This window comes from Streptopelia decaocto (genome assembly GCF_964273445.1).
Source record: "Streptopelia decaocto genome assembly, chromosome: 2".
Taxonomy (NCBI): Eukaryota; Metazoa; Chordata; class Aves; order Columbiformes; family Columbidae; genus Streptopelia; species Streptopelia decaocto.
Window position 1 is genome coordinate 87,446,051 of NC_138655.1, and position 26,231 is coordinate 87,472,281.

General features: G+C 39.2%; 1 protein-coding gene across 1 annotated transcript; it reads right to left on the reverse strand.

The window, feature by feature from the left end:
• Nucleotides 1–6,982: 6,982 nt before the first annotated feature.
• On the reverse strand, nucleotides 6,983–25,996 carry VPS4B (vacuolar protein sorting 4 homolog B). The gene is made up of 11 exons (XM_082044241.1): nucleotides 25,805–25,996; nucleotides 22,950–23,061; nucleotides 21,509–21,659; nucleotides 20,164–20,231; nucleotides 17,116–17,235; nucleotides 16,718–16,874; nucleotides 15,437–15,585; nucleotides 15,180–15,261; nucleotides 12,938–13,157; nucleotides 10,104–10,241; nucleotides 6,983–8,540 (listed from the first exon to the last, which is right to left on the reverse strand). The coding sequence occupies exons 1-11, from the start codon at nucleotides 25,829–25,831 to the stop codon at nucleotides 8,439–8,441; spliced, it is 1,326 nt and encodes a 441-aa protein (XP_081900367.1). The 5' UTR covers nucleotides 25,832–25,996; the 3' UTR covers nucleotides 6,983–8,438.
• Between the last annotated feature and the right edge of the window lie 235 nt (nucleotides 25,997–26,231).

Sequence of the window (26,231 nt, forward strand, 5' to 3'; positions counted from 1 at the left end):
AAGTGTGTGTTTGCCTGACCCAGAAGTCATGACAGGCTGCACAATACCCACATTGCCTCGCCACCTGTCCAACCGTACCCAGCCCCTGGGAACCCACTGCCAGGCCACCATAATTGAACATGAAAATGCATTATACAAGTAGAAGCAACACACTTGTGAGGTTGAAAATGCAGTCCCACCAAAACATCATTCCTCTCAGGTGTGGGAAGTATGGTGTTCTCCACTACTTACTCTACCTTGAATGCCAGGTAAGAGGCTTTTTTGGTTCATAATAAAAAGTGGTTGGTTGTGAAACAGCAGAGATGCCCTAGTCTTTATTGGAGAAAGTTTAGTCCTTGCATTTTGCAGGTCTTCATCCTAAAATTGGTGTGTAGAGCCTCTCTTACAATAAGAGTATTTCAAGATGTGACACACGTCAGTCTTCTCTGGAGTTGCTTAGGCTTTCCATGCCTTCCCCCTGCAACCTTCCACTTCTCAGCACTGCAGTAGAGCCTTTCCTCCTTTGCCAGTGCATGTGGATCACATAACTCCTTTCTCCAGTGTCCTAGGGAAGGGCTGAACTCCTGAGTGCATAAAGCAAGGATCTGCTGCCTGAAGGGAGGGAAGAAGTTGTGCTTCGACAGGGGATCTCTGCTTCAGGGGATGCAAGAAGAGGAGATGGCAGTGCTGTGCTTACTGTGGGGTGGCACCTACCTCCCGCTTTAAAACTGGATAATGAGAGAAAGGGAAGAGTCCTGCAGAGGAAGAAACGCAAATAACCCCTTGTTTAACAAACCTGAAGTGCATGTGAGTATTGTAATTTTTTTTCTTTCTTCCTGAGAATAGTAAGGTAAGACTGCCATGGTTTCACCTGCCCTTGCTCCCTACCTATCTAGGAAACCCACAGCTGCTGTGGCTTGCAGTTACCAGCTCTGATGTTTGATACAGCAACAAAGAGCTTTCATACATAATTTAATCTGTAGAGAAATTACCTCCTTGGTCACTATGTTTTAGGTTTTCAGATAGTAATTCTAGGTCATCAGCAAGGCAGGAAGCCTTTCCCAGCTCTCTTCAGTTAAGTAATTTAGGAATTGCCACTGAAGCTATCACATTGCTTGAGCAGCCTTTGTATCACATTTTGCTTTCTCTCAGGTGCAGTCTTTCATCTCTTACTGTCATTATTACTTTCCTGGATATGTATTTTCATGCGTGCTTTCACTTTTTAGCCAGATAGGGAACATTTTTGTAATTACACTTCCAGTAACTTCTGGCCTATTTTTTTTCACTTTACCTGACTTCTGCTCAGCAATTAGGTGGTGAAGTTGCTCCCACCCAAGCCACTATCATTTTCCCAAAACAGACATAATTTTGTGTGTTATGTCGTGCCATTAGAAACACGGACCTCAAGGTACTCCTTAAAGACTGGCAGGTCCTAAACTTTGGTGAGTTTGCTCTCTTTTGGAATTAAGCTACCAGTTGTACCACCCCCAGTCATTCATTCGAGCCATGGCTGTAATGCACACACATTCATCTGACTCAATTTTAACTAGAAAAGGTTGAGTTAATGATTTGCAGTCTTGGAAGGCCTCTGGTTTCTTACAAACTTACCTTTGGTAGGTGATCATCTTAGGTCGTTTCTGTGCTTGCAAAGCTACCGCTTTGCTCTCGAGATCTTCATGCCTCTCGTTGTCAAGGTTTCATGCTTGTGGAGCTGCTTGCTCTTCCCCACGTTGCTGTATGGGAGAGCCTCGTGTTCTCCCATTGCTCTTTGCTTTGTTGCCACACTCAAAAATACTGGAAGAACTGAAATTACCTCTTCCAGGTTCGTGCCTGGTTCTCTTTCAAAGCAATTCAGAGAACTTCGTTTGCTCAATCTTTTAACACAAATTAAGCCTGTTTCCAGTTCCAGGTAACACACGGGATATACACAGCACTAGCAAGAGGCTGGTGTTTATTTCTTGGATGCAATTACTCAACATCTGCCCTTCTTATCAGCCCCAGATAAATTACCTTTGGCACGCATTGCAGAGAAGCTACTGTTACACAATGGAAATTTAGAAGACCTCTTGTATGTAGCTCAGTTCTCCTCTAACCCAAGAAATGAGCACAAAATAGCTTGCTGAAAACAAGAAAACTTCCACTTTCAGCCATTTCTCCCCCTTGCATCGCTATCAAATAAATCAGAGTTGCTTGCACTCTTCTAACTTTGTCTCCATCCTCTGACAGTGCAGCCCATTGCCTTCCTGCTATCAGCCAGGGAAAGGACAGCACATCCAGGTGCGCCCTGTTGCTTTGAAAGGAAAAAGGGAAATCAGAGAGACTCTGTCAGCTCTTGCTTTGCTGCATATAAGTTTGCTTTGGTATAAACATGGGAGAAATAGGAACATAAAGAGCTTTGAAATATGATTTTAAAAGGAATCCGTGCCTTGTCTTCCACTTGAGAAAAAAAAATGGGGTGAAGGACAGAGGGTAAGTCAGACAAAACAAGAAAGAAACTGAAATTAGAGAGAACAGGAAAAAAAAAAAAAGAAGATAACACTACTGAGAAGCAACAGGAAAGAGACAGGCATAGATTGCAAATTAACATTCCACATCAAAAGAAAAGTCTGATCAAAACCTTTTTCTTCTTCTAAGAAGCATTTCTGGTATCTGCTATGGTGAAGCAAGAACGCTTTACACAAAACAAGGCCTGAGAGAATACGCCTGGTGGCCGCAAAGCTTGTGGAAACCATTTTATACAGCTGACAACTAGGACAAAACCCCATAGGAGCCCAGAACATCGGTATTACTGCTCCTGTTCACCAGTTGATTTCTACCCTGTGCCAGCGAGAGGAGATCAGAGGCACAGACCAGTGTCTCTCACCCTGCGTGTGCCTCTGTAGATGCATTTATCCTGGGCATTTACCCTCAGACTGCCCAGGAAGAACACCATCCCTATGCCCACCCAGAAACCAAAACAAAACCAACCACAAATGCTCCAACAAGTTCATTCCTGTCTGGACTGAGCCCATCTAAACCCAAAGCAAGCAGGCACCTCACGGTGCTACAGGTGCTGGGGATGAACCAACTACCTGTTGTGTATTTGATGGGTCGTCACACAGGTGCACACACCTTTTTTTGCTAGCAGTGTTTGCGTATATGACTATGCATATGCATCACAGCCCTCCATGTACATATAGGCAATGACTATATGTTTATACAGGCATGTCTTCTCTGTCCTGAAGCTGGTGAAGGGACAGTGAAGATGGAGGGCAGAGAAAAGATTTTAGGATCTGTCAGCAGGCCAGGTGGAACCTATTACTCTCTACACAAGGCTTGTTGTCAGGCAGGCAAACCATGTGCTTGTTTCCACACTGTGGACACAGGCATCACGGGCATGAGGTTTTTGGGTGGGTAAAAACAAACCAGAAGAACATTTTTAAGTTATATAGACAAAGCAAGGCTGGATGTGAACACACAAGTCCATACCAAAACAAGAGCAGATGTGAAGATTAAGAAAAACCCAGTAATTGCTTTGCTGTTCAGTTGTGTAGAGGGCAAATCATGGCTGTGATTAATTAATTAAAACATTGTTAAAACTCTGAGTGAGCTCAGGCTTAGCCAGGCAAGAGCATGAGCATTTCAACTGGCATTTTAAATAGCATATTTGAAAACAGATCTTCCAAACTCTCCCCTCCCCGCCCCCCCCCCCCCCCAAAAAAAAAAAAAAAAAGGCAAAAAAGCCTTGACAGGTCTGACCCTCCCAGCTATAGCCTATGTCCCAGCCTTCAAGGGAGGGAGGTTGGAGAAATGATCATTTAAATTCATATAGTTTGAATTTTCATTTTTCCCTAGCTTTCTATTGAGCAAACAATTCACTTGACCCTTCCAGAGCCCAAGTGACAGCTATAAGTAACAGTCTTCATTTGCCACTATATTTCCTCTATCAGATGATGATATTTATAGTAACTTTCTCAGTCCCTCACCTAGTTGATTCGTTGCTGCTGAGACACTGACAGAGCAGCAGCAGATTGCAACTACTCCAGACGAGATTTTTGTAACAAATCACCTGTGGATGGTCATTGGCTGACAGAGTGAGTCAGAGGAAATTATTGTTTATAGTTTACAGAACACATGTGACACAGAGCATGTTTGAAAGCAAAGTCCCTGCCTTGAATAGTTGAGATTTAAATTAGCTGAGGCAGCAGAAGAGGAGGGAGGGCAAGCAAGTCTTGCCAATTCATGGCACGGTGCCTGGTAATAGGTCACCAAGCAGCAACGAAAACCCCGGCTCCATTATTAACACCAGGCCCGTGCTCAGGTGTCAGTGACTTATTTCCTGGAGATGTCTTAAAACATGACCAAAGCCTGTTTAGGAGAGAACTTTGCTCCCACTATGATGCAGACAGAACATCGTATTTTGTTTTCATGACTAATGGTTGAGAAGTCTCAATAAATGAGCCCTAAAGTGTCAAGTATTTCAGCAGAAGACCAGCAGGTTGTACACACAGCAGGTACTGCGCACAGATGGTACGGACAGATGGACTCTGGTGTCCCCAAACACTGAGCTAATGTGACGAAGGGAAGAAGAATCCTTGAGCATTCATTCATCAAGTTGGAGCCTCTTAGGCAGGATAAAGGGTGCAAAGGTGAGTAAACAGAAAATGGCACAAACCGGTGACCTAGACAAAAAGTACCATCAGAAGGGCATGTGGGTGTATGCAGAGGTGGGGAGGAAGAATTGTAATTAGGTCACAGGCACCAAAAGAAGAAGACAAGCTTATCTAATACCTGGGCTGTCAGTACAGAGGATAAACAAACAATTAAGGATTTTACACAGCTTATTATGGTGACAGAGGATTTGTGGAACAAAAATCACTAGATTGAAGTATTTGTAATAACAAGCTAAAGAAAAAAAATCAAAGGGGAAAGCACTGGAGCTATGCCATAAGAGCTACAACAAAACCCACCTGCTTAATAATAAAAGGAACAATGTTTTGCTGTGAATTAAGTATCTGTTGGAAAAGCGGCACAGCAAGAAAGAATTTACCAAGTTCTTGCAATAATTTACGTAAGTTATGAGAATGCTTTAAATCAGCCATGATTACTAGGATGAAGCTGGTTAAGACCAAAAACATGTGTGGAAGCCAGTCACGAAACAAGCTTGTCGTTCTGGAGGAAGAAAAGAGTAAACAGCAAAATGAAGAGTTCCTGCATATTTCAACAAATTCAGAGCTATTAAAAAGCTTCCTGTCAAGATAATCCTCAGCAATAACATGAAAAGATATCAGGCCATATTATTAGGAAGACAACTAAAACACAGAAAGTAGATCATAATGTCTGACCCGAGAACATTCAGCAGCTTTTTTGCTTCAGTTGACAAAAAGGACAAACTATAATCAGACACCTCTGACAGGAGTGTGAACAAAAGCTGATTCAGGAGTATCTGCCTCAGCTACCTGTGTCCTGCTCCACCAATTAAAACTAAAGCATGCTCAAAGACCAGCAGATAAACTGAAAAACAAATCAAACAAAAAACTCAAAGGAGGTTTGTACAATCTGTTTTTGTTATGCTAGAGAATCGCAACGCAAAGCTGACAGACAAATCAGGGAAAAAACTACTCTGGAATTTGAGGTCAGTCAGGCAACATGGAAAAAAGTTGATTTACTGAGCTTTTCTAGGTCTGTGGGTATATGCATTGAGAAGTATACCGCAAGTGACAGGAAATCCAAAGTTTAATGTCAGTGTGAAGAAACCATCTGTGAAAAACATAACAAGCATATATACAACTAATTTAATTGAAAAAACTACCCACAGGAAGGAAAGAAAATGACATTTTTTTATATTGCAGTCAGAGTATAAGCAATAACACCAGAAGTCAAGAAAAAAAATGGTAAGCTAATTAGCCAAAGATGAGTCATTCACCAGACCTTATGAAAAATGCATAACTAATTTATCTGGTATTTACAAAGTTTTTTGATTATGTTAAGCAACTATGACCCTTAATTTAGAATATTCTCAATTAACACTGAATACTAGAAGTGATTTCACAGCTCCCTCACCCCCCACTTGGCTCTCATCTGTTCTGGGATAACTTAGCTAGGAAGCTCTGTGATATATATTAATTGATTCCCATTTTACAAAGACAGCAAACCAAAATTTGCTCTTGTAGCTGCAATCTTAAGCAGCAATGTTTATTTGGAATATATTTCTAAAAACAACTTTAAACATCAAACATTAATGCTTCTGTTACAGGTGTCATCCCACAACTGAACAAGCAGGAAGATGTAAATTTAAAACATACAGTATACTTTTCTTCTACATTAAAGGATTACAGTTAAGCTTATGGAAACCCATACCACAAAAAAAACAGGTTCCTGAGAATTTTAAGATTGCAGTAAGGACTCTCATTCCAAAGAGGTCACGAGACAAGTATTTCAGAGAGTAGCTTCGAACCTCTGAAAGAAAGCCCTGCCAGTTATGTGGCTCACTTCTAAGCATTAACAAGAGACAACTAAGAAAAAGCAATCCCGTTGCAATGAGGATTAAATTTACTAACCATAGTTGCCTGCACCTAAACTGGAATTTCTATGCCTCCTTGGCCCCCACAAAGGTCCACAAAAAGAGTTGCAGTCCACTGATTCACATTTACACGTTCCAATGTAAGACAAAGGTAAAACTGTGTGTAACTGAATGATTTTGGAAAGAATGTTTCATCATGTTAGTAAACAAAAGCTCAGCACCTTGCAGATCAAAGAATCTCTAACTAAATATTTTGTTTTGCTGTTCAACTAGAAACCAAAGTAAAAAAAAAAATCAAGCAGTAAATTCTTGAACATAACACTGAAGAAATACTCAAAGAACATAGCTGATGTTGTACTATAACATTTTACTTCATTTAAGTACAGCAAATTTCACCCATCCTATGATTTATAAAGTACACAAAATATGTACATAAAGGAAACTGAACCCCATTAAAGGATGATTATATATGTGCATATGTACATATAACATACACACACAAAATGTGCAAATTTCTTTTAATGCAAGTTAAACAAAGCATATGCAGGATAGGGTTGTACAATGATAATGGAACATGAAGTATTCTAGGTTTCCTAATGATGTTTTCTATCTACAGCCAGTGCAAACTTACAAGGCACAAACTCAACGCTGACACTGTAGTGTTGCAAGTTACATTCAGGCACATCTCAATCTGTTGTTCTTCAGAAGAAGATCAATGGAAGTGCTATCCTGTTTCCCCAGAAATAAGACCTACCCCGAAAATAAGCCCTAGCATGATTTTTCAGGATGCTCGAAATATAAGCCCTACTCCAAAAATAAGCCCTAGTTACAGTTCATTAAAAAGTCAATTTAAATAGTGTCCAGGCAGCTACACATGTAAAAAAGTAAGCATCTTTTGAAGCAAAAATTAATGAGACCCTGTCTTATTTTCGGGGAAACAGGGTACTTCTGTGCTAAAGTGCCAGCCTTCTCCCCAAGTTTAAGCACTAAATTGATGTAACCTATATGCAGTTGTTATCAGTGGGGTTCTGAGTTAATTAATCACTGGGAAGTGTGTGGCTAAAACATGTTATACTCTCCTCACATGTGAAAGTTCATTTCTTAAAACACCTCCCATACATTCTCCATAGACTACCTTGCCAGCCTTGACATGTGGAATCTAACAGAACATTACTAACGTTTTTGTTTCTAAATTGAGTTAAACTCCTGCAGAAAGTAAATGCAAATTTAAAAGAAACAAGAAAAACCAGCAAAAACCTTCAGAGATACTTGTATTTAACAAACCTTTGCTCGATTGCATAGCGACACGTGTGCATCAGCTAGTAAAGAGTTAAAAGCTTGCTGTTTAAGGCAAAATTTTAACACAGCATAGCAGAAAAAGCCAAATACCAGTTTCATCAGTATTTAAACAAAGTACTGGCCCATGTAGGCTTATCCTCAGAGTTTTCTTTCTTACTTTAATAGCAAACCCACACTTGCAGTATGCTTGATTAGCAAATTTTGTTGCATTTTTTCTGAATAAAATGAGAACAATTAATATGGAGGCTGACTGACACTGAAAACACCCGACAAATATATTCTCTTCCACTCCTCAAAAAAGCGTTTTTTGAGGCTACTGGGAGTTTAAAACTCACTTGTACCCGGCTCTTATATAACACCTAAAACTGAACTAATAATTTGAAGTTTTCTAGTATTTAACAGACGTTACCACATCACTTTGTGTCTCACCCTAAAATTGTATTTTCCTATTATTTTTCAATAGAAGACATTTAATAGACATCTGAGGAAAACAATACAATACAAAAGCTTAAGGGGCTTTGCAAAGGTATCTTCTGTTCCTTTCTGCAAAGTAAGAAAGGAGTGATTTTATTGGCATTTATTTGAACTGCCATCAATAAAGAGACAAGAATACTTAAGAAAGCATGAAAAGTTCTAATGCGCCACATATATCTTTGGTTTAGCCTTCCTGACCAAAGTCTTCTGTAAACTTCTTTAACTTCTCCAGGTCCTGTTCATTAACTGTTGGTTTTGTACTTGATAGTGACCGTAGCATATCGGCCTGTTGGGAAAAAAAGAAGAAAACAAGTGTTTTCGGAAACAAGTATAATACTACTGCTAACAATCTTGTTGCCAAGACAAATACGCATTAAAAAGCCTATTAAAACAACATGACCATAGGAACTCCTATTTACACAAAACTTTAATTAAGCTTAAACTTCCTTTTTTTTTTTTTTTTCTGTCAGTTACTATTTTCCATCCCATCTTTAACTACAGCAGTTTAAAGTGGAACATAATCAGAAGTTCCCATGTACTCTTCATAGTCCAGCAACATAGAACAATAGCTTGTGATTCATCTCTAGCAAAGTTTTACTATTCACGACTGGTAATTTCTGGCTCTTCAATTCAGTCAATTTCCTAGATAAATATTTGGACACAAGAAAATGGAGTTCAGAAAAATCACAGATCTGTGGAGTTGAAAGCAGCAGTTAAATCACCCCATGAATAAAAAGGAGGAAGAAAACAAACCAAGTTGTAGCCAAAAGCAACTGAAACAAGTAGATGCCTAACACTGCATATTACTATAAAATTACAGATAAACCCAAATGTTAACATCATTATTTTCTAGACTTGATATTTGTCTCATCAGACTAGAGATACCCTGCTTAGAAAGAATTAAAACCTGCTCTTTTTAAGTACAAGAACTAACTTTGGACACTGAAATAACTGCCTATGCAACTACATTGCATCAGAGCCCAGGTACTAATACTAGCACACAGGAATTGTTATGTTTTATTCCAGGAAAGACGGATTAAGAATCTGCTTAGACCATGTCGGTGGAAGTTTTAGGGCAGGCTTACACCTGCATACATCCTTTTGTCCTTCCTCAGTATGTAATTATGCACAGAAAAGTATTTTCTGAAATATAGTGACAGTTATATCTGCAAAGCACTGCCTACTGTTTTAAAGGCTTGTGAGCCCCATGAAATACACTGACATCTTGCATTCATTACAGGACTGTTTACACATAAGAAGTGACAGCAGCACAGCCTTCCCTCAAGCATTGTACTTAAATTCAGAATCTTCTTTTGTTGCTCTTGGGGAAAAATATAGAATGAGTGTACAGCATTTTTTAAACAGTAAATTAAAATTTTAATTAGTCTTAAAATTCTGTATTTTATTCTCTAGACCAAAGCAAATATTTTAACACGGACAAAGAAAACAGATAAAGAGCTGTATCACCTGTGATTAAATTTAACCACGACTACTGTTACATCCACCATCTTTTTACATTTTATTGTTTATGCCTGTATTGATTTCATGGACAATATTTGCCTACAGCAGACCACTTCCCAATTTACACTGAATATTACTTCCCATTTCCCAGTATCAATATTAATGCTACAGAGTGGTGGGAGGGAAGTATATCTTGGGGCAAGGATTCCAAAGGTTTTAAAAGAATAGAAGACAAGTGGAAGAACAGTGGAAGAGCCAGATGCTGTCTATGGATGAAGGACAGCAGCTGCATGCCAGTGCCTTGCATTACCATTCGAAAGAGTCTTTACCTGTAAGTCTCTTCAGAGTTCTGCAACGCAAGAAAGAAATGCTACAAAAGCATACCTACCATGGAAACCTGAGGCTCCAGTAATTTATCACCTGGAACCTCCATCCATGTCATTTCTATGGCTTCAGGATCACCTGGAGAGCAAGGCGTGAACAAATCTACCATCATATTTGGATTAGACAGTGATGGTCCTTTTACCTAAAAATAAGAAAATACTCAGTTTATAGGAGTTATAATTTTAAGGACAAAAACCAGAAGCAGAACAGTATCTTTAGAGCAAAAACATTCCTTCATTTCAGCAGATGTCCCACCCACTGAAAAGACATGTCCTGTGAAGAGAAAGGGTACAAAAGCACTGGCATCATTCACTTTGAAAACATGCAGCTGTAGCCAGATACTGAAGTTCACATAAGATCAAATCCCAGGAGCCACTTCTTCCTTAAGTTGAGTATTTTTCCAGAAAAACAGCAAGCCAGGAAATGTAGTTGGAGAAGACCACTCTTCCTAGTCCCTGGACACTTTGTGAGTTCATTCATCAGTGGTTAACAGCCTCCTAAACACTTTAGAGTAATTATCCTTTAGGCTCTCAAGTCAGGAAGCCAGAGTTGGATTTTCAGTCTTTGACACACTGCACTACAAAGTTCTGAGCACCTTTTCTGATGCCACCACAGCAGCACTCAGTAGAAAACAGGGCCATCTAGTGGGAGAACAGAAACCACCCTTTTTTATTTTTCCAGACACACAAGGGAAGACCCAAAAAAGCTGCACCAGGTGCCTCTTCCCTTTCTGCAACACATTATCTGGGATCCACACTTTTCTTTCATCATTACCTGAAGCATCACACATCCATGGGAACTCAAACCATATGCAAAGATTGAAAGACAACACAGTAACTGGCTATTTTTAACAGCACAGAACTGGATTTGCTATTCTAAACTGCATTTCAAGCACAATGCTGAAAAACACATATTGTAATGTTCAAACCTGCGTTATGATAGAGAGCAAGGAATGGTTTACAATGAATTAGTAATAAACTGAGGAAAGCACTATTTAGCTGGGGCAGGTTGTCTGTTATGATTAAAATAATTCATAAAGCTAAGATTTTGCTTATAAAAACAGGAAATCACATCCACTGAAAGTGCTAAAAACACAGGTGGAATCAACTTGACTTATGTCAGAGCCCTCAAAGTACTGTAGTTGTGGGTTTTTTCCCCATCCTTTTTTTTTGGGACAAAAGGAGATAAGAGGTAAGAATTGCTTCTGGGTTGCTCTGCAAACTGTGACAACTGAGGTTATTTCATTGCTCCACAGCAGTCAGACATTCCTCAGATTCTTCCAAATTTGAACAAAAGGCTAAAAGGTAACAGCCTTTACCCAGAAATGTCATTGTCATTTAAAGTCAACAGTGGATAAATACTTCAGGCAATCACTGCTTAAGGGCAGCAAGCATCTAGAAAGTCCTTGATATATCAAAACAGCTGCTTATTTTTAAACAAATACAGTTTACATCACAGTGTTACTGCTGAGTTGCCCCCAGAAGAAACTTAAAGTGTTTTAAAATACTCATTTTGTTTTTTAACTGTGAAAAGCTCCTCAAAAACCCTTTAAAATGCTGTTGTTTTTTTTTTGTTTGTTTCCATCATGGTGGCAGTGTGGATTTCCCCCTCAAAAGACAGGACGCAGGTCTATTTTAATAACTACAAAGTTGGCAAAGGTTTCCTTAATGCAGAATCTGGAAACTTAAATAGTCCTCCCACATTCTGGACCATAATGGATTTAAGTGTTCCGTCCTCTTTGAATCTTAAACTCTATGTGTTCCTTGGAAGAAAGTACATGGAGTACATGGAGTACATCTTCAATTCAAAATAACTGTAGCTGTTTGGTTTAGGGCCCTTTAGGGTCTGCTCTAAAAAAAAAACTACTACACAGGAAAAAACATAGTTTTATTTAACTGATACATATTGTATGTATTTGGAGCTCTGTTTGTATCACTGATGACATTATCACACTTCTATTTTTTTTCAATTTAAGAGCTTAAGGGTTTATAAAGAACAATTAATTTGACTGAACATGACTCATATGTGCAAATTCTCCACGGGAAAACAAGTCTTCCCAGATTTAATGGATATAGATTGGTGCTAAAGGACTCTAGTTGGTTCTTTGTCAAATAAAGTTTTTGAGATCCAAACACTCCAAATAAATGTTTAAGTCAGCACATAGTACGTAGAGGTAACTGCAAGATAAGCCAAACAATATCGTTTCAAAAGTCTCTTTAAAGTGCACTTAAGTAACGGTAAACTAGTATTCACATTGCAGCAGAATTCACAGGATGATGCATGCTGCCCAAAAAATAAAACTCAGTTGCCTTGCTTCTTTACTACTCTTGCAAGTAGCATTGATTCAATGTTTTTACAAGAACTTTACAAGAACCTTAAATTTTCAGTTTGAAAAATATGCCAAGTAAGCAGAATGTGCTTAATTAAAATCCATATGGATAAGTAATAAATTTAAACATGCTAGAAAAACATGAAGCACCAAGTAACTTGATACAGAAAACGAGAACCTCTGTAACATTCCTATTTAAGTCAAACTTTGAACGGAATGCTTTTAATACTACCTAGAGTCATGAAGAGTCATTAAATCTTGGATTACACAGCATGGATAACCAGAAAGAAGCCTCACCACTCTTATAGCAGGACTGGGGAGGGATGGAGGAAGAAGAAGGAAAGAAAAGAAAAGGGGGGGAATTCCCAAGTTGTCCCTCAGTAGATAAAAAGAACATTCGTAACATGCAGTATTACCTAAACCCAAATTCAGTTTACTTGCAAGGCATTTTCAAATAAAGATAGTTCTCAGAGATGAAGTAACTTGAAAAATTTCTGATTTCTACTTACTTTTTTAAAGTGAGTAGCTGATTGCACTTTTCTTACAGGCTGCATCAGCGCATCACGTACAATGATACTTATATCTGCACCGGAATAGCCATCAGTTCTCTTTCCAAGCTCTCGATAATCTGATTCTGTTAGGAGATTTGGAGTTGAACCAAGGTGAAGCTTGAACATTGCAGCCCTGGCATGGTCTTCAGGTAAAGGAATATAAATACGCTTCTCAAACCTAGTTTAAAAAAAGAGAAAGCAAAACGTTACACAGATGCTAGCTTGTGCAGGTGCATAGTGGAAAGAAGCTTATGCAAATAAGTATATAGTTATTTCCTAACAATATTAGAAAGAAACAGTTTCAGTATTATAAACCTTAAAAATCTAAAGAAAATATTCAACAAGCCATTCTCATAAATAATATCATAGCTAGCATAAGCTAACATCCAGAATATAACATTTACTTCCTTTTCATAACAAAGATTTTCTCTTCAGACTGGAGTTCTTCCAGATTCTCTTCAGCAGAGTTTGTGGTTTAAAAGAAAAAAATGACGGGAAAAAGTCTTGAAAGTATATCTGAACAATCTGCACACTCAACTGCCTGATTACAAGCTAACATAACCGCCTTCTACTGTCTTCACCTAAATTAAACTTCACAGTTGGAAGCAAATTCGAAGTCATTCCCAATACAGTTGTCAGAAGAAAATGTTGGTAAGTACAGTTCTTCCTTTGGAGCAGCATCTGTTCTCACAGTGGGGATTATCTCCCACCAACAAAATAAGAGCAAGTCCAAATTCTGTAGAACACAATTAACTTGGCACACATGACAAAGTGGGACAAACCCATGAAAAATTAATTTGATTACTGGCATTGTTGTACAAGTTCCTTTATGTCTTATGGACAAGAGTTAAAGAACTACTTTTTCACACTGCAGAGAATCATAGAATAGTTTGGGTTGGAAGGGACCTTCAAAGGTCACCTAGTCCAAGCCCCCTGCTGTGTGCAGGGACATCTTGAACTAGATCAGGATGCTCAAAGCCCCATCCAGCCTGGCCTTGAACACTTCCAATGATGGGACATCCACAGCTTTGCTGGGTAACCTGTTCCACTGTCTCAGCACCTTCATCGTAAAATATTTCTTCCTTATGGCCAACCTAAACTTACCCTCTTTCAGTTTAAAACTGTTGCCTCTTGTCCTGTCACTACTGGCCTTGGTAAAAAACCAACAAAACAAAAACATCTATCCATCTTTCTTATAAACCTGCTTTATATATTGACAGGCTGCAATAAAGTCTCCCTGGAGCTTTCTCTTCTCCAGGCTGAACAACCCCAGCCTCCTCAGCCTTTCTTCACAGGAGAGGTGTTCCAGCTCTCTGATCCATTTTCATGGTCTCCTTCTGGACTTACTCTATCAGGTTCATATCTGTCTTGTACTGTGGACCCCAGAACTGGAATTTCAAGAATGACTTCAAATTTTAAGTAACACGTTCACCTCTAAATCTGTCTCACACAGAACTATAGTCATACAGGTTGGAAACAGCCTCTGGAGATGACCTGGTCCAACCCCCAAAGTATGGTGAGCTTGAATTAAGTAAATAAAAGCCAGTGACAGTCACACAAAAGAGTTGTTTCTTCAGCCTACAAAAATGGCCATTATGCAAGCTGCATCCTCATCACAACATAATTATACGTGTCACATAGCTGTATTTGTCCTCTGTTGCTCTGCAGCTGAAAGAATGCTCCAGCTAATCAGATACCTGTATTGAAGCCTTTTTATCTACAAAAAAGCATAAAAACATGCACTAAAAGTTGACAAATTATGCCTGACTATTAGAAAAACACAGTGTTTCTCTGTAATGTAAGGTTAATCCCTGAAATATCTCAAGGTATTCAACAGTTTGGTAACAGCTGAAAAGGAAAGCTCTACCCTCTCTTACCCTTCTGAGGTGCATATTTTGTAACCTGCCACCCAAGACCGCCAGAAAACCAACCAACAAGGAAACAGGATAGTTTTTTGCTTGCTCAAGCACAATCAGCTAACCGACAGATCAAAGAAAATACAGGGCTGGTATAAGAGTGAAGAACCTACCTCTTTGAAAGGGCAAGAGGCCATTTGTTTAGCTCAGTCCACCTCATGGAACTGAGTTGTAGAACATTAGCCATGTCTGAAAACTTGAGCTAGATTACTGCCTCGGGTAGTCTCACACCAAACCCTCACAACAGTTGAGAATTTCATACCATGAAAAAAATGCCATCATACCTTCTCCTGATAGCTGAATCCAAAACCCAGGGTATGTTTGTCGCGCCTAACACCAAGATTCCTTCATTGTCAACACCAACCCCTATATCAGGGAAGAAATAACTTCATTGTTTAGATAATAAACAGGACAGTGTTCTAAAATGTCATCAAAATTTAACACAGTGGAACTGCAGATCTTTTTAGTGTTCTCATGCAAGCTATGCTTAAAATACTTATCTTAATTCCTTTGACTGGCTCTGAAAACCAAATAAACTTACCTTGCATCTGGACTAGAAACTCTGTTTTTATCCGTCTAGCCGCCTCACTTTCATTTTCACTTCTTGATCCACAGAGGGAATCTATCTCATCAATGAAGATAATAGAAGGCTTGTTTTCTCTGGCAAGCTGGAACAAGTTTTTCACTAATCTTAAAAAAGGAAACAGATTCAGTTATCTTAATGATTACACAAATATAAACAGATACTTTTAAGATTATGATACAGCCACTTCCTCTTAACTTAATCAGATTAATTCTAGAGACTTTGTAAGAAATAACACATACATTTACATTATACAACTTTACTAAACACTTTTTATATGACAAGAAAAGTTGATTTGAAAAAACAAACCCAAAACTTAGCTGTATCTTATTAACACATTTTACTAAGCTAAAAAGGAAAATAAACAGGAACATGCTGGGAAATTCTTCACATTATCAGCACTACATCTCAGGCAACAGTCTCAAATGAAGTCACAGAAAAAAAGCCAAGCTGGACTCAAGTTCTTTATTCCTTTCGCAACAGAAGAAAAGCAGCTTAAGGTTCCCAGCTTTTGGGAAAAAAGTCTCAGTTCAAACACTCTCTAAGGGCCTTTCTTTTTCATCCTATCAACTTTAAATAGTGTTGCTCAGTTGACCCACACTTCAAATTATTAAAGCATGGTTTCGACAAGTATCTTCATCATCAAAGTCTTTTCTGTACAAACAACCCAGAGCTTTTTCTTAATTCAGCAAATCTTCATTGGAAGCCTAGATGGACAGATGCCTGCACTTCTAGACTTCAGCCAACATGTCACTTCAGGCTTCCTGGTCTTCTACACATATCACATAGTAACAAACAAAGAGTTAGCATGGGGAACAACAAAATTTTCTTTCCTTCAACCTATTTCTGGAAGTCTCTTATGTATCCCAGATTTTATTTCAAATCAGGATAAAGAAAAAACACCTCTGTATGGATAAAGAAATGCCACACGGTAGCAGCAGAGCTGCTGGGACAGATGAGTGAGGAGATGCCAAGAGGCAAAGTACCCCAACACTTCAGACCAATGCAGTGTGCAATCACAGCTGAATTTAGAAGGGGATGAGCTCCATGGTGTTCCCAAAGCCTTTCTGAGCTATTTTTTTTTTTTTCAGCACAAAAGGCAGTACATAATGATATCTTCACATGGCACTGCAGGATGAAGTATAGAAACACCTGAAGGTTGTTTTTCTTTACAGCAACTTATCTATATTAATTTCTTCTTGCCAATGTTTTCCTGGACCTCTGACAACTCCAACTTACTTTTCACTTTCACCCAACCACTTTGAGACAAGGTCAGAGGAAGATACGGAGAAGAAGGTAGAGTTGTTTGCTTCTGTTGCCACAGCTTTTGCTAAGTAAGACTTTCCTGTTCCTGGTGGTCCAAACAGGAGAATCCCTCTCCAGGGTGTTCTCTTTCCTGCAAGAGAGAAAACAGCAGTCTTCAAAATATGGTAGAAAGACTGAACCTATTTTTCTGATGATGTCCCCCTAATTTACTCAGAGGTTTTCCGCCTCAACCCATGAAATTTCTGTCGGATGGATCACAATCTTTTTGTTAAGAGCTCAGCTTAAGTCTCTGACACACTGGCATAACACTTTCCTCAGACCCCAGCGCTGGTCCTGACTGGCCAAAAGCAAATAAATGCTGTAATTCTTACCTGTAAACAGGTGTGGAAACTTAATAGGCAAGATGACTGCTTCTTTAAGTGCTTCTTTGGCACCTTCGAGACCAGCAACATCACTCCATTTGACGTTTGGTCGCTCCATAACAATTGCTCCTTTAAGAAAATATGGTATAAATCAGAATTGCACATATCTTTTCACAGCTTCAATAAATTCCATTTTGGAAAAAAAGAAATAGTTAAGAGATCTATGTGCATGTCCATACTGAATAAAACAGAGGCATTTCTAAGTAGATACAAACACCAAATACTGTTAGTTAAATTGATGTTATTGCTACAGAAACCTGTCACATTGTTTTACCACAAGAAACCATAGGTAACCAGAATACTTAACAGTTATACTCCTGCAGTCGTCAAAGCTAGTCCATAACTGACCAGCAAATGTGCATTTAGTAGTCACAGATGAGTACCTTCACTAATAGGTACCCAAGCACCATGTCCTCACTAAACCACCATTGTACTTCTTGAAGAATTCAAATGTAGCTGCACTAGCCCAGGACTTAGAAGATTTACCAGCAGATGAAGTAATTATTTTGGTATCTCCAGACATGCAGCAAACAATGAGACCATCTAATGCCAAAGAGCTTTGAGAACTAGGGCTGAAACTATCAGAAAAGTTATATGGAGCCTGCTTAGCTGCAGAAGTATGTTCTTAGCCAAGGTATGATCCCTCAAAGTTTATCACACCAAGTCTCATTTTGCTCAATCAAGAAGTTCAGCTTGATTTTCGCCAACCAAGCTGTAATTTAGCTTTCTCTTCAGACTTCAGATTGCTTAGTCTGACATGCTAAAAATTATTTGTTGACTGCTTTTAAATGGAACAAACTGGATCTGAGCTGGTGACTGAACATTAGATCTCATAAACCTAGCCAAGGCAAATTCAAAGGGTAAGAGAAATTTTCTCAGGTGAACAAATGTCAGCCAACCCAATGCTTACCTAAATACTCAAACACACTGAAAGTTTCAGTTGCCCTATTTCTCTACAGGGGGTTTTCCATAATTTCACAATTGGCTCTCACCAGCTATTTTCTTGACACTTTCACCTTATGCCTTCAGAGCTCTGACATAATTTAAGGCTTTTTTTTCCTTTTACAGGATTGAAAATGTACTGTTACTCACTGCCTAACGAATAAAGCAAATAATGCTTCCTTTTTAAGTACTTCCTTTGAGATTTTTTCTTTTGCTGCATTCATTTTCCATCAGATTGAAATGAACAATTTCTGTTTACAATTGCAATTGTTAAAAAATTGGAATTTAGAGTCCAAAAGCAACATCATATTGTTAAAAATGTTTAAAATGTTATAGAGGAGGTTAATTGCCAACTGTCTTAGCTTGCAATCTATATACTGGAATTAATTCAACCACCCACTTCCAGTGCATTTAATTCCTTCGGCACGTTGATTACATCTCGGATTTTCTTAAAGTAAACAGAACTATGTGCTCCATCACTAAAATAATCAGCAGAACAGGTAACAGTTCACATAGGAACAGGAGATAATTTCAAAGTTGAAATACCAGAGTTAACTGCACCAGACATACCATGGTAACTGAAATTACTGCAGTGTAAGAGATCACCTATACCCGGAGACAAATAGAACTGGAATTGCAAGGTTCCTAATTTTGTAGGTGTATGTTAATAGCTGGAAGATTAAGCAATAAAGTGCCAAAGGCCTTTAAAATTCTAAACAAGAGTACATGGCAATAGACCCACAACTACTATCCAGTCACTTCTCCCACAATACACCAAGTTGCCATTATAATTAAAATCTTGATAAATACCCACAGATTTGGGAAAGTTCTGCAAGGCAAAGTCAGCTAAGAGTAATAAGACAGCAAAATCAAACATGAAAAATTTCTGTGGCTGTTGTGTGAAGCAAAATGAAGATGAGTAATTTGAAGACTGCCCAGAGCTTGTATTATCTGAATAACAGACTCCTGTGTTAAGTTTAAAGGTACCAAGAATCTCTCACCTCAGACTTCCAAGCAATCAAATATATAAGCAAGAATGCTGTGATTTTATAGAAAGTATCAAAGAAGTGGTGGGTGCAAGAAATGGTTTCTTGAAGAAAGAATTGAAGTTCAGATTCATGTGGGAAGAAATGAAGAGTGAGAGACAGGATAAGAGTTCAATGCTCTTCATTTTTCTGTTATTTTAAAATACAGAAAATTGTTCCACAGAACTGTGCATAGGATTAAATAAACGTGTAGAGCAGTAGAAAAAGGATGGTGCAGTTTCCAAATATGGTACAATAGCTCCTGAAATTGCACAATCAGAAATCTGGTAAATACATTCAATCTTTGTTACGCTGAAAAACAGGGGGAGAACAATGAAGTTCCTTCAGATACATAAGCACCTTCTGGCAGGGAAGACCTTAACAATTCTTCACCATTAAAGGGTAATAAATATCAAGCAAACCCTCTTGTTTTACTGTGCACAAAACTTGCTGGTAGCTGCTACACATTGCATCACTGACTATATTCGGCATTTGAGTTCAAAAACCCAGACTATTATCTTACTCAACTGGGAGAGCATCATCACCACATATGAAAAAATGGTGCCCATTACTATATAAACAAGTAAGAATCCATATTCGCAATTCCTACACTTGATCACAAGATTTTTGGTGAAAATAATCTTGCTTACACTAAGCATTTGTATGATGTCTGGTACCTCAGGCAACAATCTAATACACTTAAGAGTAAAAAAATACTGATTCAGTCTAGCCAATAGCTACCTGGGATCTTGCAACTTCTACCTTTGGAAAATGCTATCCTGATAAATGGTACAATTTTAACATGAAGCATAGGGTACATGAGATAAATTTCAACATAGTCACTGTATAACTTCATGGCATACAAACCCATCCTTCCATAAAGACCATGCTTGCGTATGTGAAGAGTACATACTAGTAGTTGAGTAACTTACAGACAGTAAGTGAATCCATAACATTTCAATTGCAAAAATACAGGAATTTGCCTGACTGAAGCCACACCTATTTAAAGAAAAAGATGCTTCAAAATTACCTTGAAGTTGATTCTGTAGCTTCTTTTTTTCAGGATCCTCTGACTCTTCTTCACCATCACTGTCATTCCTAATTTGGAAACAAGAAAAAAAACAGTTGAAATACAATTAAAGAGACTGCTGTCTTAGAATAAAAATCAGAAAGCAAAAAGCAGAAAAAACACCAGTCTGAGGAATGAAAGAAACCTTGAGATGCTTTCAGATTTCTACAAGTTTACAACATTGTACTCCTGCTTTTCTACGTGACATTCTTTCTAATTCAGTCTCGTCAGCATCTCAACTTCCTCTTATGGGTCTGAGCTCTATTAACACACTTCTACATGCTTTGAGCCAGCTGTATGAAACAAAAGCCCTTGTACTGAGCAACAGGGAAGCACTAAAACAGTTTATTTGTAGACACTGGCACTTATTCCCTATCTGGAGCTGCAACAGGACATGGTCAATGTCATTTACTACTGTGAAACTCTACACTCTCCTCTTCTCAGAGCACAGGAAAGTGGAAGTTAAAGAAGGAAAAAAAAGAGTTAGTGAACAACTGGGGTGAAGGTCATGAAAATACAGGTTGCCTCTGTGATATCACCAACTCCTTCTATTATAAACAAGCAGAACACAGTACAGCTCCAAAAATAAAACTGATGAGACGAGTAGACAACAAAGGAGACCAAAAAATCATGTGAAGTTTCAAGAGACAACTGAGCAACTCTAGCTGTTCAGGACTGCTAAAAAAGAGCAATCCCAACAGAAGGTATCATCCTGAACCCTTCCTCTCTCCTATCCCAATAAAGGTAGTAGCAAATGCAAAAGAGGCACTGCTTGTTCAGCTCTCCAAAATGCAAAATGAAAAAAAAAAAAACAATAAAAAGAAAGCAGTGGAGAGACTAGGCAGCAGCAAGGCATCAGAGCAATTCAGTCCATCTTACAGAACTTCATCCTGCATAGAGCTTTGCACCTCTCACCAAGTGCAAGACAGATCAAACTTGGGCCACAGTAATCATCAGTCTGAATTTATTTTCTAGTTAGTAAGCGTTCACATGTAGAAAAATTTTAAGGGTCATCGGGCTCATTTCCATTAAATCCAATAAGTATGTGTTAGTCTGAAGCAGCTTTAATTCTTCAGTGAATTTCCTGTGCAACTGTTCACACATTTTAGCAAATAAGCACAAATGCCTGTGATGCTAATTCATGTTTGTTTGTTTGCTTATTTGTTTTATTAACCCACTGTATTTCAGGATTAGTAAGTCATGTAAAGCATTTCAAAAACACTAGTTAAAATGATCTTTGAAGAGCTGAATTTTTTAATAAGCTTAGTTCAGGAAGTATTTTGCTTTACCTTATCCAAAAACATACCCTTTTCCATCAGTAGGACCAGACTCTTTAACTGGTTTTGGTGCAGTTTTTTGTCTCTTTTTCAGATATTCTTTCAGCTTTTCTGCTCTGTCCAAGTATTCTGCACATTTCACTCTAATGCTCTGTTTTGCTTTATCACCCTGTGCTTCATCTAAGAGTTTGAAGAGAAACAATAATTTGTTAACAGCAAAACACGTGTACATCAATCAGAAAGCAAGACTAAATCTCTGTCTCCTTTATAACTTATCAATATATCTCTCTCAGGGCTCACCACATAACCAAACACCTCAATTACTTATTTTCCACTATACCATGTAAAGAAGTGACAGGAAGGATGCCATCACCTACCAGAAATCCAATACATGCTTGAACATTGCTTTGGCTTAAAATTTGACTGTAAAGGATTAAGGACAATGGCACTGGAAGCTTTTCTGTCAGCCTTTCAAGCAGCTATACATTGTCTTAATAACTCCTTTTATAAAATAGATCATCAAGAAGCTCTGTGTGTCAGGGAACATTTATTTAGAAACATACTTTATTTTTCCATAGCCTGCTAATTGTAAAAGATGTTCACATGATAAAGAAAATTATATAAAATATCTGAAAGAGTTAGGTGTGGTTCAACAGCCTCACTGTTTTCTTAGTCACTATTACAGTATTTCAAATCAGCAATCAAAATTTAACATGTTAGGTTTATGTGTTAAGTTTCCAGAAGTGCATCAATATTGCTAAAAGCATAGAAAGTGATAATCTGTTAACGTCTATAAGATATAAATGGATAGGAAGTGATAAACACAGATCATCCTAAGTGTCTATAAAGAAAATAGTTGCGTTTTTTTCAAGTCACTTATGTCAGGCAAGCAAGTCCACTTAGATTATGGCTGCACCTACATAAAGAAAGCCCACTCCTTGCATACAAACAGTGGATGTGATGCAAAAGGTACACAGAAGTGGGAAAACAAAGGCATAAAATAATAATAATGAGAATATGGGAACTGAAGAAGAATTACAACATACAAATCCATCTCATACATTTTTTTGGCCACGATGAACAGCAAGACTATGAGATTAAGCAAAAAATGCCAGCAGAGACACTGTAGAAAGGCAAGCAGCATGAGTTGAGGAGGAAAAAAAACCACTCCGTAGATACAACAAAAGTTTATTGCGTAACAAGTGGTTTTCAGCACAACAGAAATATAGGGATCCCTTATGTGACTTATTGTCACATTTCTTCATGTGCAGTGGCCAGCCTGAAACATTGCTACAAAGTTCAAATGAGAGATAGCAAACCCCTGTCTTAAATATATGACCTCAATCAAACTACAATGAGCAAGTATCAACTGATGAAAGTAAAAATTTAAATACTGATGTCAACATAAGAGATTACTCTGGGTAATTTGACCACTAAACTCTACTTAATCATCCAATACATTAGACTTACATTTAACAACATGGAGAAAATACTGCACAGCATGTTGGTACAAGCGGAAGGCTTCCTCATAATTTCCTGCTGTATCTTCTTGCGCTGCCTTGTTAGCGAGGTCTATTGCTTTCTGTAACACAAGCAAATAATTACCTGCTGCGCGAAAGCATTTTGCACGATTAAAGAGACTTTTTAAGCTGTTTTTTGATGGCCAGTTCTTCTGCTCTTCAACATCTACTCCAAAAAGTTGAAGGCAACTGATTGTAGGTCTTAGGTGGTGCATGACACAATATTTCTGTCCTTTTATGAACAGTGATTAACAAACTGATGAAACTAGCACACACAAAAGTCTAAGTGAGAAGAATAAGCTTCTGTGTACAAAGCTGGAACTACTACTGGTTTGTCTATGCAGTTTTTCTTACTAATCTCTTGCATTTATTATGGAAAGAGTTGGAAACCCATTTTAAGTTTTTTTCATTGCAGACACAAACACTTTGAATCGAGTTGTAACACCAGAAAACCCTGTCAACAGCAGAGTCAATGCAGGAAGTACATGATTACAATGCACTGAAACTACTACTATCTCTTGTCCAACCCTATGCTGGGAGACATCTTCAAAGACTGACTGTTTGTTTGGCTTCTCCAGAAGGATTTAGGTTCTTGATATTCAAGTGAGAAATTCTAGTTACCACTCCAGTAGGAAGGGAGAAAAAACCCCACTAGACAGAAAACATACCCAACTCAATGAGCATCAAGAAAAGTTCTAGAAGTTATAGATGGATTTTTAATTTGTTTGCTGAGCTAGTTTCAAATAAAACTGACTGTGACTTAAGCCATCGTATTGCATACATTGGCCTGTGGATTTGTTGCTATCACTGTTACTCCTTTGCTCTTAAGTGCTTATTACTTTTTATTACACTTTGCTCCTTCGAATGCCTATACCATTTCAGGACAATTAAAAGTGTCAGTTTGAATGACTAGCTCATGTAAGCTTAAAAAAGGCAACTGATTAGCCAGAGTTAACCAACAGTAACTAAATCTTCTATAGCCCCACACCTGCTTTTCCACTTTATGTCAATTTCTTTTCCTAAACATTGTTAGTATGCTCAGGATCGTTATGGTAATGCCAGGGAGCAAGGTGGAGAGCTTCAACTGCAGCAAGGAGCTTTCATCAGACATTCCAGTACAAATACTCTTGCCATGATCTGGATACTCTGATGTATTTCAGGCAAACCAAAGATAGTAAACCATAGGCATGAGAGAAGAAACACCAAAATCTCCCATTCTGCTGCTTTGTGTTGGTGTCTTGGAAGCAAAGATCATCTCACTGGATCTACCTGAAATCAAAGAGTACTTTCTATAAAAACAATGATCCAATAAAGCAGACTCCACAGCTTGTTTGTGGCAAGTGTTGGGACACTTTAAGCATCTGTTTCTTTGAAACAGAACTTAGCCTTTCTTTTTGGAAGAAGATTTGAGCTGATAAGCAGTTTACCACATACAAATGAGCAGTCCCCTCCTTGCTGTTCATCTTCATCTTGTGCTGGCTCTGTTAGGCCTCTCTATGCACCATTTGAATCCAGGAAAAGAGCAAAAACTAAGCCCCAAAAGAAGTTACTTTCTTCTTAAAGTTCTTAAGTCCCTTTAGCGACTTAAATTACCATATAACAGTCAAATTATTCCAGGATACAGTACAAAGACAGTGATGCATGTGAGAATAAATCCAAAGAATAAATGGCAAAGGCCACCTGCTAAAATGGAACTGGAGAAAACAGAGCATGTTGCGGCCCTGATCCTCTGAAATAGAAAAAAAGTCTAGATCATGTATTGACTGCTTTTGGTATATTCTATTTTTGTAAACACCCAGAAGACTATTACTTGGGTATTAGATTCTCAGCCCTAACACTTCATTACACCGGCAGGCATCTTGGCCTGTTACTGTGATGAAGAGCACTGCTATCTAACAGGATATAATTTCTTAGAAAATTGTACAAACTAGGGCATAGATGACCCGCTCTAACTATCCATGAGGCACAAGTTGTATTTATCAGGCTATGGCTTGATAGTTTGATGAACATCACCCTCAGAAAGAACAGTTGTGCCAGGGGAGGTTTAGATTGGATACTAGGAAAAAATTCTTCATGGAAGGGGTTGTCAGGCATTAGGAACAGGCTGCCCAGGGAAGTGGTGGAGTCACCATCCCTTGAGGTGTTTAAAAGGCGTTTAGATGAGGTTCGTAGGGCCATGATTTAGTGCTAGAGTTAGGTTATGGTTGGGCTTGATGATCCTCAAGGTCTCTTCTGACAGAAATGATTCTGTGATCAGCTTAAACAGGTTTAATTCTCCTTCTTATTCTCTGTGATATCTCCCCCAACGTTGTCAGTACAAGCATTACATGGCCATAATAAGTTTACAGATATGATAATAGTTTAAAACAACCACAGAGAAAAATGTGTATTTTTAACTTAGGTAGTTTCCAAACCTGTTTCACCAACCGCCCACAGAACCGATTATACTGCCCCAACCGAGGTTAATGCAAATAGAAAAACGGAACAGGCGAGGAGTCTTAGAAAAAACCTAAGCCAAACTACGCGTTCAGACCACAAGACGTAACAGCGCTGTCCAGGCAGACACCGGGACCCGCCGCTCCAGCGTCCCGAGGGGCTGGTGAGACCGCTTGCCCGGCAGCTCCCCCTCCCTGCCCCCTCCCCAGGGAATCAGGGCCTCCGTCAGAAGAGCCCAGTGGGGATGCGAGAATTCAACTCCCTAGTCCCAAGCTGAGTCCCCTCTCCGCCCCCAGGCCCGGCCCAGGACACCCCCCTGACGGCTGCCGCCTGCCGGCTCCGCCCCGCGCAGGGCCGGTGCCGCTCTACCTGCAGGTTGTTGGAGATGCTCGCCATAGCGGAGCGGGGGGGAAGGAAACCGCAGGAGAGAGCGTGGGCCCGCGGCTGCCGGCGGTGGAGCTCAGCTCCGCTCCCTTCCCTTCGCCGTCCCCCTCAGAACCGACACCGCGGCCTCCGCCCGCCGCTTCCGCAGCCCAAACGCCGACCGACTCGCTTCCGCTTCCGGGCACCGCCCCGCGCGCCTCGCCTGACGTCACGCCACGCGCCTCGCCTGACGTCACGCCACGCGCCTCGCGCCGCCACGCCGCGGCGCAGCAGGGCGCTGTGCGCATGCGTGCTGTGTTCACGGCCGGCTCTAACTGGAGAATGCTGTCCTGGTTTTACATTGCTTCTCTGAAGTGTTCAAAGGTCACTGCTGGGGTTTGGGGTGACATTATTTTTTTCCCCTCTCACGCTC